Below are 12,679 nucleotides of genomic sequence, written 5' to 3'. Positions count from 1 at the left end.
CGACTTGCCGTTGAAAATAAGAAGCAGCAAATTGGTATAAATCGCTTGGTTGATAATATAGGCAATGTAAACTGAAATCAACTAGTAATTTCCGCAATTGAGTAGGGGCACGAAAATGAATCTTATCATAATCTGACATGGATAAACTTTTTCAAATAGATGATCATGAAAGATTTAAATAAAGAAATAAATCAAGTCTTTCATAGAATAAATACTTTAAGAAAAATGATTCAAGTTAATTCTGATAGGAAAATATGGGAATAGTCATCAAATAAACTATTCAGTCTACTTGTCTACTTATATAGCAAATACGTTGGAAGCAAAGACGAAATCTTTTCCTTTTGGGTTTCCAACATGCCTGAATCTCGGTCGTATATACCACTGTCAGTTTTCATAAAATAACTTGATTATTATAACGTCAAATGAATAAATCATTTTGATTGTAGTGCCTTTAATATCTTGTTTTGATGGTGTTTTAGTATGAATGCTAGAGTAGTGAGTAAATAAGAAGAATTCATAATAATCGGATTGGAACTACCAAGTCACAGCGGCAGTCCGCCATTATAGCTTAAGGGAACAATAGGCGTTAGTGCCCTGCTGTTGGAAAGAACTGGACTGCTAAGAGACTGATCATGAAATTCAATAATACAATTGCTAGTAAATAATATAACACTATTAGTAAATAACTGAACTATTCTAACCACTGGTATGTTCATAGATGAAAATCAGTAGGGAAGTAAAGTATTCATTGACACTATAGTAAATCTTACGATAATCGTGTGGTACTTCATGTAGGTAATTTTACAAAAAGGAAAGACTAAATATCACCATTTATTGAATTTCAATTACCGCAGCAAAATGTAGATATAAGGAGAATCATACTGGTAGTAATTATGATCGTGATTGTCCTATCTTAATACTGATTTGTACATATACAGTAGACAAACAAATTATACGTTGAAAAATAATTTATAATGGCGCAGTATTATGTATTTTCATTATACTAGATTTTTCTTCTCTATTACGGATCCTATATTCAACTTAAAATTTGCTTCATAAAGTCATGAAATTTCCCCAAGATAATTCTCGGAGATATTACCGAATCATGAATTAATATGCTCTTCCTAAATGAAATGTTATAATTTGTCAAAAAAATACCATCCAGAAATGTTATAGAGCCGATGAAAACATAGCAACAACTGTTATATTAAAGTAATTGGTTATACTAGTAATTTTTGTACCAACTGTTTTGTTATACCTAAGCTACAATATTCTACACGTCTAACTTAGCCGTCCTAGTTAAATATAAGAGATATAGGATAAAATCGCGTAGTATCAATACCTATTGTACATCTAACTTACGACTATTCGTCTGCTAGATATACGTTCCAGTTAATTAATCACGGAACGATAACTAGAGAGTGCAGGTAGTATATCAAGGTTAACATAGGCACATATGTTCATTTTATCGCATTTTAAAATTTAGATCAGTAAAAGAGAATTGGACAGATTAAATAATTATAAGCGGATTTAATGGTTTGTTCGCTTTCTCAGTCTATATCAAAATCTAAGCAATTGAAAAGATGTGAACAAATTAGTCGCTAGTCAATTATTTGCAGATTATCGATATACCTATCGGGTTTCCAAATTAAAATTGAAGCAAATCAAAAGAGTTGGATAGATTAATAGATAATGATTATAAGCAGATTTTGTAAATGCGATAGATTACGCTTCGCTTACATCTCAATTCGTTAAACGTGATAAAGAATTATATGCGATGTTTACGAAACACTGTTCTAAGTTAACTTGACTTAATCCTTTTTCATTCGTAATTTATAGCATATCTACATTTTTAGTCATTTACTGACAGCTATCAATAGGCATGTCAGCGATAGATAATGTGTTAGTTTTATGAAAATCCGGAGATTGTCACGATTCATTACTACATACTTAACGATAGCGGTAAAATTAAATTCTGCATTTTCATTTTTGGAAGTAGACTATCCATACTTATTTCTTAATACCGCAATGATTTATCTTCGGGATTCATGTAACATTATGAAGTAAATAGCGTGATAAAATTCTGAATTTAATTCTGGGATATGTGCAGATATTCTTAATTTATCTCAATCTATACCTTGTCGTGTAATTTTCGATATGAATGCCTTAATTATAAATCACACGTAGCATCGCCCAATATCACCGTAATTTACGTATAGTGCCCAAAGCAAAGCTCTTAAATGCTTTAATTTATGATGCAATTTACAGTAATTGCCACTGATCACGGAAGAATATTGGATGATCATCTTTGTAAGATAAGGGATTCCATTAACATCCTATATACGTATCTTATAATATGTAGGTAGTCCCAATTTCTCTTATTATCCCACATAGTAATAGATTAAAATTAATTATTTCTGAATTTTTTCATATACCTGATTGAAGGAGAATAACGTAAAACTATAGTCTACCGCTACGCTTCGGTATCTGGCAGGGCGAGATTAAAATAATTAATTAGGTAGCCTTACGATCTTCTTTTGATCCTGTGCTGCAGCAAATTAAAATTATTCATTTCTCTACTTCCTAATATAAATTGAGCGATAATGACATAAAATAATAAACTTTATTTCAATATCAGAACGAGAATAAAATAATCATGGAACAATTTAAAATCTTACGATCTTATTATAATATAGAGGTAGCCTTAACTCTCCTAATAATTCTACACTATATTAAAGCTACTCTTTTCTGAATATCTCTACATACAGTAAATTGAACGATAGCGGCATAAAACTTTAGATCTTGCTTCAGCAAGGTACCGTATCTGTTAGTACAAGAATGAAAATTACAATATGTTCGTGCATATAGACTGAATAGAGCAAAACCCAAGCAATATCTTTTTATTCTGGCATAAACTCGTAAGATGAATTTATTACCACATATCAAATCGAATTAAAAATATCAACATAAGCCTATTTAGTAATCAACAGTACCTATAAACCATATACATATTACCAAAGTTTTTTACAGGACAATATTATGTGCTTAACGCACACAATTACAGAAGCAAAAGCAGGTTGCTAAAAATTGTTGACGTATTATAACGAAAATAATACATAGTAGTAGGAAATTATCGCTAGTTTCAGATAAATTAATTCAAGAATAATGACCTGCAATTGGTATATACATAGGCCCAGAAATAACTCTTCTGTTACTAATGAATATTTTACGTAGCGACTGTCAAAATTTGCTTTTCTACAAATATTATACAAAATGGTACTCATAGGTATAACAGTGATATTAGCTTAATCATTTAAAAGTAAATAATGAGAAAATAATTAACTTAAAGCCTAAATAGCGCCTAGTATGAGATGAAATACAACCATGAAATTTCACTTTGAACGTATCAAATACGTAGATGTTTGTGGTAGATATTTGTACCACAAGTTTATTCCATTATTAAGTAAACCAATCCATGGTTGAAAAATTCTGCTTTTTTCTAGATCATTATTACATGTATAGCAGATAGAAATGCAGCTATTGATCATATCTTAATGAAGTAAAACTAACAATGATTTTAATGGGGTAATGTGATCAAGTTAAATGGATGATTGATAGCTTTTTGAAATATCACGTTTATTCTATTATAGCGAAAGTGATCAATAACAGCGATGCACGTAAAGTGTAGTATTGATTAACTATAGTGGATTAATAGTTGAAATCATAAAATGTAACGCCTGGCAAGGATCGTCTTACTCTATTTAGAATATTTGTACAAGGATCATACTTAAAATAATGTAGATATGCCAGATAATATTATCGTCTACATCTTTCAACCGCTATTAATCATATGGGTATTTCAGATAATATTGCTATCTAGATTTCTTAGAACTACCGTTAATTCATTTCTTGTTATAAATGAATCACCATGGAAAGCTTCAGATAGCCTCATGTTTTGCAGTTCTGCAACATTTGATAATAGAAATGCACCTAAAAACCTTGTAATAATTATATAATAGCAATAAATAAGATTGTCCGAGTATTTAATTTAGTTTATCTTAGTCCTAGGTGATATACAGGATGAGAAGGAAGTTCATCAGTGATATATGCAATTGAGGGATAACAATGTCCAATTATCAACTACCGTAGTGTCTTAACATGTTAGAGTTGGGTGGGTACCATGATTATTACTAATAATAATATCTTGTAGGATAAATGCAGCCATATCTTACTTTGCAAGAGCCATGGTTGGTTATAATAGTGTACAATATTCTGCTGGAAGCTGACTATGGCCAATCACTTCGGTAATAATATTTTGACACTTATCATGGAAATAATATCTACAACTGTTTAACAGCTAAGAATAAAACAGAGAAACTATGAGAAAAGCATACAATAAATAAAACTATATAAATTATATCAACCAATCACTTCGTAAAAGATAAAGCTGCTACTTGTCATAAACAAGATAGATAAACTATTTAAATGGCAATAGCCAGTAGTCTAGATAAATAAAATGTCGAATATTATACATAAACAAAGACACATAATTGGTAGCCTATCAATAGAACTTGAAATTTATATACGATAAATTAATATGTAACGTTAGTTTAGCAAAAGATATTAAGTAGACTGTGACTGATATATTACTTTAGTGTTGTAAAAGCTGATAGATAGATTCGATGTCTTTATGAAGTAGATATATAGTCAATTACACTACTAGAACGTCTTAGTTAAAGTAAAGTACAATTTTCTAGGCATAAATGGCTTCTATTAAACGCCGGCAATCATAATTACCTCTTGCAGTTCAGCTTGAATTTTCTTTGCTTTTTGAAATTGGACAATTTCGTTGCTAATACCATCCGTGGCGATGTAATTATCTGTAGCCTCTCGAATATTGCTAATTAAATCTAGCTGTTCCTTGATTGTGTCATACTTATCTAATGATAAGTTATGATTTTGATCTTGGATAATTTCTTGATACTGTATAAAAAAATCGAATATCAATTAACAATTCAAGAATATTGATCAAGAATTTTAGTCTATAGTAGATTTAGTAAGGTCATCATGAAGAGACTGGTTAAAAAGCACTAACGCTAATTTATCGCAACTTATCTAATAGCAATTAAACTAATATCGGCTTTCCTTTCCTATATAATTCAATACTAGCCAACGAAGGTAGATTTACACAGGAAGAGGACAATGATTATCGATAAACATTTTGCCTATATACAGTAAATGGCTAATATTACCAATACTAATATTCTACTATATTAAATCCATATTTTTGATCTGATAAATGTAAAAATAAACAATGATACCCACGATGTTAAGAATCAATTACCTGATTTTGTAAAGTTACCAATAAAGGATAAAAGCCTTCCTCATCAGCCAAGTTCGTCTCAATTAAATTAAAGACTTTAGTGTTACCAGTTATGTCTTCTTCTTTGACCAGTAGCTTTAATAATTTTATTACTGAGCTACTAAGTTGAAAATCAAAGAATACATCAGGGTGTTCAGCTGGTGCCACTGAATTATTTTCAATTTTCACTAATTCTTCCTGTATGATAATATCATCCTCTTCATTCTGATGTTAATAGAATATTTAAAGACATCAAAATAAGGATTTAGAAATAAATATTTAATGCAATCCATTATACGCGTATGTTAAACTTCTGCGTCTGTGAAAATTGTAGGATACCGTAGTTAAATTGCTAAATATTGCATTTAATGTAATATCTAGCAAAAATTGTCTAAAAGTGGTCGCATTAATTTTGCTAAATTATATAGCATACAAATATAGCATTAAGAATTAGCTAAACTATTTTATAATATTTTACCATTTTCAAAAAGTATGAAAATGAATATGAATTAAATGTATAATGCACTTGATTAAAAACTATATTTTTGTTCTCTAAAGAGTTTTAGGACATTGTGGCTCGAATTACTATACATAATTATATAGAATATAGCGCCTAAAAGAATTGGTTAAAAGTAATCGTATACTCGTATTACAATATTTCTAAATTATTTCGTATGCGACGATCGTATTAATAATTACTCTTTATTTTCTTTAGAAGAAATGAATTACCAGCACTAATTTCTCTACTATCCTCCAACGTCTATCCTACCCGTTAATAATTATTCTAGAAATTTTTACACTCATAAAGTCTTTATAGTTATCAAAGTAGTTTGATGACATTTTACAATATATAATAACCTTATCCATAGGCGGAATAGAATCTTCATGCTTATGATTGGATTTTTTCGTTTTCTTCTTGGATTCCTTATTGGATTTACTTTTTTTATGCTTTCTACCCTTTTTCTTTTTCTTTTTCTCATCATGTTCATCACAGCTCGATTCACTATCTTTACCTAAACAGCCTGATACCCAATCGCTATCATCCACACTTAAAAAGTGAGCATTTACCGCTGACACGGAATTAGTTACGTCTTTTTGCTTAGCCGGATTATTTTCATCTTCTGAACTAGTAGGTGATAAACTACTTTGCTTGTCTTCACGATTTTGCCTTATTCTCTCCCGTCGCTCTTTGGATCGTTTACTTTTAGCTTTTTGATTTCGTCGATGATACGGATTCATGGCTCTATTATGGCGTTTCTTCCGATCGCCACTATCTGGTGCTGTAATTATTATTCGAGGTAAAGTTTGTTTCGGTTCACTACCTTTTTCCTCATGATCATCACTGGATGTGGATTTTGCATCAATCCGTTCTTGGTTATTTTCTATTGAAGAATCCCTATTTAAATTTCTGAATCTTTCAATATAACGAGGATCACTTGTGGTCATTCGTCTTCGTTGATTTTCTGGTGCTTTCACATCATCATTCGGTGATTCTTCCCTTCCTGTCGCTAACGATAGACTATTTGCCCTTTTGGAACGTAGCTGGAAACTGGATTGCGATGTAAATTGACTAAAGAAATCAGCTACTTCATATTTGGATATTTTACCCGTTGTTTTCGCTTCTTCTAGATCAGTAACAGGAGATGTTGGTTTCTGACTCTCCTGATCAGTAACAGGCGATGTTGGTTTCTGGATCTCTTGATCGGAAACTGGAGCTGATGATAATTCTTGAGCTGGTGTAGGTGGTGGTGGCGCTGGTAATTTAGGATATTCATTATTTCCTAGTGACTCGCTTTCTGATAATTTATTTTGCTCTATTAGGACATTTGGTGGACTTGGAGCTGATGTTTCTCCAGGCGATTGAACAGGCGATGATGGAGCAGTAGTAAATACTGAGGATGCTCCAGTATGAGACTCGATCATTATGGATGGAGGACTCTGAATTCGTGACTCTGCAGCCACTTCCGATATCTCAAAATTGTCCATCATTGCTAAAGGAGAAGTAAAATTGGAAGACTCTTTTATTTCAAATGGTGTCGATGGTGGCGTTACAAACACAGGAGAAACTGGAGATTCGATTGGTGATGTTGGTAAAGCCATACCATCGGAAGCAACAGAAGAGATGGAAGTTGTCGATGATGTCGGTCTTGATGGAGATACATTCTTAACAGCTAAATCAATACTGGGTAATTTTCTACTTCGACCAATTTTAGGTATTGATGTAGTCTTGTTATTAGTAAGGGTAGAATTATTATTATTAATAGTACTATTTGAATTAGTGTTATTAGATACCGAGCCAAGTTTCTGATTATTTTGATTATCATTACTGCTGGACTGATCTTCATTCTGGTGACTATGACTTAAATTATTGGGAGTATTCTGGTTGGCCTTGCTATCATTAACTGCCGGTATAGCATTATCCGTATGATGAAAGCTAGACTGATCGCTATATGCAATTTTAATTGTAGTCGAATTTGGTTTATCATTACTAACATTGATATTACTGCTATCAGCAGTAGCATGATTGCTATTATGAGAATTAGCTGATTTTGCAGATTGAAGATGATCACCAATAATATTGTTCATCTTGTCATTAACATGATTTCCGTTACCATTTGAGTGGATAAGTTCATTAGCAAGGCTATCCTTGTGGCTGGTAGCATGTTTGGCGTTGTTATTAGTATTGGCAGAACTATCTACTTTCGTTGCACCAGAAGTTACAATTTCCTGCCGTTGACTTGAACTATCAACAGATTGAGTTAGCACGGTTATGGATGAGTAGCCATCGGTTCTTGTTAACGGTAATTTTTTAACTTCCTGACCATTCTGATAGGAAGCCTGACGAACTACTCTAGAATGTTTATGAGTAGAATTGACTTTGCTATCGCTATCTGCTTGTTCATTTGTGGCTTTAACTACTTCATTACTCGTATTTAAATTAGGATTTGCATTATTGCTAGCGGCCTTTGTCATTAACTTGCTATCTCGATTAGCATTCTTAATCTCGTTAAATCTCCTAGTTATATCTTCAGTCCTTCGACGATGTTCTGATGCTCGATTACTTGCTTGTGTTGCACTGGCTATTGCCGATGCCGTTGCTGAAGTTGGAGATACTATCGTTGTTGTAGTATTTGCTGTGGATGCTGCTGTCGTTGTTGTCGCCTTGCTTATTAGATTACCAAAAACTCTCTGTTTTAACTCATCAGCTGATGATACTGATGTACTCTCTATAGAAGCTTTAATATTTCGATTGCTACTATTTCGCCGCTTAAGACTTTTATAAACTTGTTTCATATCAATTTGTAAAGTAGATGATGACTTTTTATCACTCCCTAAATTAATAGTTATATTTTTTAATTCATTGCTGGATTTTGATCTACCATCTAATGCATAAGAAGATCGTCGTTTCGTTACAGAATTGTTAACCCCTAAGTGATCAGATGTCTTCTTGCTACCTAAACTTTTACTATTGTTGGATACTGTAACATCAGTCGATGATCCTTCTTTACGCCTTTTTTTCAACGAATCACGATCCACTGTTAACCAGTTATCCTTAGTACTACTGGCAGCTGATATAGTCAATCCAGTCGATGAAGACAATCTACTGGGATTGGTTGCATTAGTGGTATTGGTCGCTCCTGATCCTAACGAATTGGATAGATTGATTTTAAGATCTTTCCAATCGTGACCAGAACCGTTACGCTTAGGTAAGCGCAAGGTATCAGTTTGATCGAGATGTTGCTTTTTTCTCAAAACTGAAACATCGAACGATACCCGCCGAGTTTTCTCAATACTTTTACCATATTTTTTCTTAATTTGTTCAATAGAAAGCTTAGTAGGATCACTCTTAGTAGCATTGCGTAAATCATGAAAAGCGCTTGTTGATCGCAGGTTTTTTTCAGCTGATTCTGTTTTGCTTATTTCAACTTTATCATTGGACGCAATCACTTCCTGCAATGCTTTTATTTTCTTGCCACTGGCGGCTAATGGTCTATGTGTTGCTTTAGGAGTTGGTGGCTGAACAACAACTGGAATAGAAACTCGACGAAGACTATCTTGAGTAGTTTCCGAAGTGCCTGTTGTCCCATTTTGATTTATATCATTTCTACTTTGATCACCATGCTTAAATGTCTCTTGATCGATAGTAATGGCATGCGATAGTTTGCGTGTTGGTCGATCTAGAATTGTAGATGGTCTGGAGTTGATTGTAGAACCTTGGCGGTCATTGGTATTATTCTCTTGACTTCCTTTTGAGCTTGTAGATGTTGAAACTGCATCAAAGGATGAATTACTGGCTTTAGCTCTTTGGCCATCACTATTATGCTGTGTTTCTTGTTCACTATTAGTCTAATAAGAAATCAAGAGATACTATAATATACTAAGTAAACTTTAAAAGGGATAAAAAAAGATTTCTAATTTGTCCTAGAGGAAAAAGTAGCCCATTTAACTTCATGCGTCTTGCTATACCTTAATTAATATTTATATTTAAAATAACAACCGTGATAGCTATGTCATCAAGTCAGATTATATTTATTTATCAAGTTGTAGTCAAGATTATTAATAATTATAATATAATTATATCATTGATCATATCATTAATACGGACATATCGCTATAAAATTTCTAAAAATGATTTATAGTTTTTAAGCTGCTACTGATACTACTTATACCGCAAACATGGTATAAAGTATAGCGATACTGTAATTAAAACCACAACCTTGTTATCTGTGCCTTCAAATCAGACTATATTTATCGAATTGTAGTCAAGATTATTATTCATTATAATGCAATTTACAGTATTTAGTAGCTATTGATACTACTTATATAACAAGCATGACATAAAGTATATATGACTAGGATGTTCAAACACTTCTTTTTTTTCTCATCAGTATTGCTGAAGGCATTAACGTATACATTACCTTTACTGGAGCGGTCTTAATATGGGCTTCAATATCATCATTAATATCGAAATCTAAATGATCGGATAAGCCTCTAGTGACAATTTGAGCTACTTCCATGTCGTCAAAAGTGATATCATCGCTATTATTACTCAATACCGAAGTGATTGCACGATGCAAGCGATCCTGTTGATATCAATTTGAATAATTACTAACTAATTACTAGGCAGAATTTTGCTTTACTTTCAAATTGCCCTTGCAAATAATATATTTGCAAAATCTAATTCAAAATTAGCGTTTACTCTAAAACCTTTAATTTAATCGCATTAATAGAAAACAATTATCTTTGTAATTGTGGTACCTTTTTGCCTGGAAGACCAATCGGAACTGCCTGATCGCCATCTGACTCCTTGATTGTCACTATAGGTGGCTAAAAGAAGAATTTATTTTTCAACAGAGATTTATTTTTATATTTTTGTTAATGTTTTCCGGAAAAGTAATACAGACTGTTGTATTAACTCAATATTCTGCTTGTCAATTTGGCATACATAATAGAAAGATCAATAGATATATAATAAGATTACATATTTTTATTAATGGACATCAAAATTATACCATAAATCTAATTATGACTGTCGGCAAGGTACTACGGATTATTGGTAACTACCGTAACTTCTACTTGTCAATTTCGCAAGTTAAACTTTATACCTATTCGTAACGTCAATCGATGTAATTAAAATGTTCTTATTAATATGCGCGTCAACGTGATATATGATTACATAATCTAATTATGCCTTTCAGTAAAGTACTATAGATTATTGCATTAATCAACTTCTACTTAGCAATTTCGTAAGTTAAAATTTATACCTAATTTTAAGATCAAGCGATATAATTTAAATTTTTGTAATAATACGCGTCAAAGTGATACTATAAATCTAAGTATGCCTTTCAGTACGGTAGCACAGATTAGCTGTATTAACTAACTTTCTACTTATCACTTTATAATTTCATATTTAATAGGTAAGATTGGCCGATGATATTAAGATATTTTCATTAATGCGAATCAAACTCATCTATGAATCTAATTGCACCTTTCGGCAAGGTAATAGAGACTGTTAGTAAAACGAAATTAATTATATGCCCTATTGTTCAATGTTGGTATAAATTCTGTTTATCATTCAAAATATAACCCTTAGTGTTAGAGCTTTTTGAAATTTTCGCCTTGAATCGGCTTAATTTTTTTCCTGTCAATTTTTTAAGCTACAACTTCATACCGGTACTTAATAGCAAGATCAATCGATAAAATTCCAACATTTTTCTCCACGTATATAAAAATGTTGCTATTACTGCTTTAATTTATTGCTACCGATTAATAATCTACGAGTAAAACCAATTTAAATGGAGATGCCACGATAATTAAACCGTTTTCAGCCTTACCCGATTAGGAACATTATATTCTAGACCATTCTTATTCCTTGTAATCTTCTTATTTGATCTAGGCGAATCTCGATTCGGAATCGATGAATTTCTATCGAATTTTCGATAATTATGGGTAGAAGAATTGTCTTGATCTGCACTATTATCAATTTCATCACCCTCATTGGGCGTAGGTGAATCAACGCTTTTACTCCATTTTAGTTGTTGAGGTCTTTCATTCTTTTCACTACGACCCCAGTCAAAGCTACGATTTTGCCGGATCAATTGGTTTTTAATGGCTTTCTGGACAATCTTGTCGAACTTTCCATTTTCTACAAAGTACATTTTAGAATATGTTAGCTTTGATAGATTAGTTTATTGGTATCGACTACATCAACATTTCTTAGGTGTCTTATATATGTAACCTTAATAATTATGCGTCTGTTAATATTCTTTTTTAATGCGATAATTACAGAAGCAGCATATGTACAGTATAATATAAACGTGAGTGATATCTCCATCTTAAAAATAGTAGCATTCGATATTACGTTTGCCTTCTTATTGCTTCGCAGATAGAATAATAAGTATTGAGCTCGATTGGAAATGAAATCCGCTTGGAATTCATTGTAAAACGTAATTATTCCATTGCTCTGGAATAAATAAGATGTCGATTATCGTTATGCGCGTATTTGTGTGTATAAAAGCGGATTTACGCGCAACCATGAATAAGTAAATGACTTGATCTATTCAAAATAAATTGTCGGACATCGCAATATCTTTCTGATTCTATATTTCATATGACTAATAATAACTCATTATAATTTAACTGAAAATATGAAATCGAATATATGATAAAGGCAGAAGTCATGTAATCCATTAACTAAAGTGATCGGTGTTAAAGAGGAATATTTTCAACGAGAGGTGAAAATATCATCCTACACCAAAGAATGCTTTTGCCGGATTTACCAACCTCCATATCCCTATTTTCATTTTATTTGCCGCT

The 12,679-nt window shown here is 32.0% G+C and overlaps 1 protein-coding gene across 1 annotated transcript; it reads right to left on the bottom strand.

The window, feature by feature from the left end:
* Positions 1-4,252: 4,252 nt before the first annotated feature.
* On the bottom strand, positions 4,253-12,021 carry TRIADDRAFT_51308 (uncharacterized protein; the record flags this gene model as incomplete). Its single annotated transcript, XM_002107580.1, has 7 exons — positions 4,253-4,357; positions 4,798-4,983; positions 5,345-5,587; positions 6,221-9,709; positions 10,282-10,446; positions 10,622-10,690; positions 11,698-12,021. 7 exons carry the CDS (start codon positions 12,019-12,021, stop codon positions 4,253-4,255), a joined length of 4,581 nt encoding a protein of 1,526 aa, XP_002107616.1.
* Between the last annotated feature and the right edge of the window lie 658 nt (positions 12,022-12,679).

This window comes from Trichoplax adhaerens, genomic scaffold (assembly GCF_000150275.1).
Source record: "Trichoplax adhaerens TRIADscaffold_1 genomic scaffold, whole genome shotgun sequence".
Taxonomy (NCBI): domain Eukaryota; kingdom Metazoa; phylum Placozoa; class Uniplacotomia; order Trichoplacea; family Trichoplacidae; genus Trichoplax; species Trichoplax adhaerens.
This window is presented reverse-complemented; position numbering and strand designations above follow the sequence as displayed.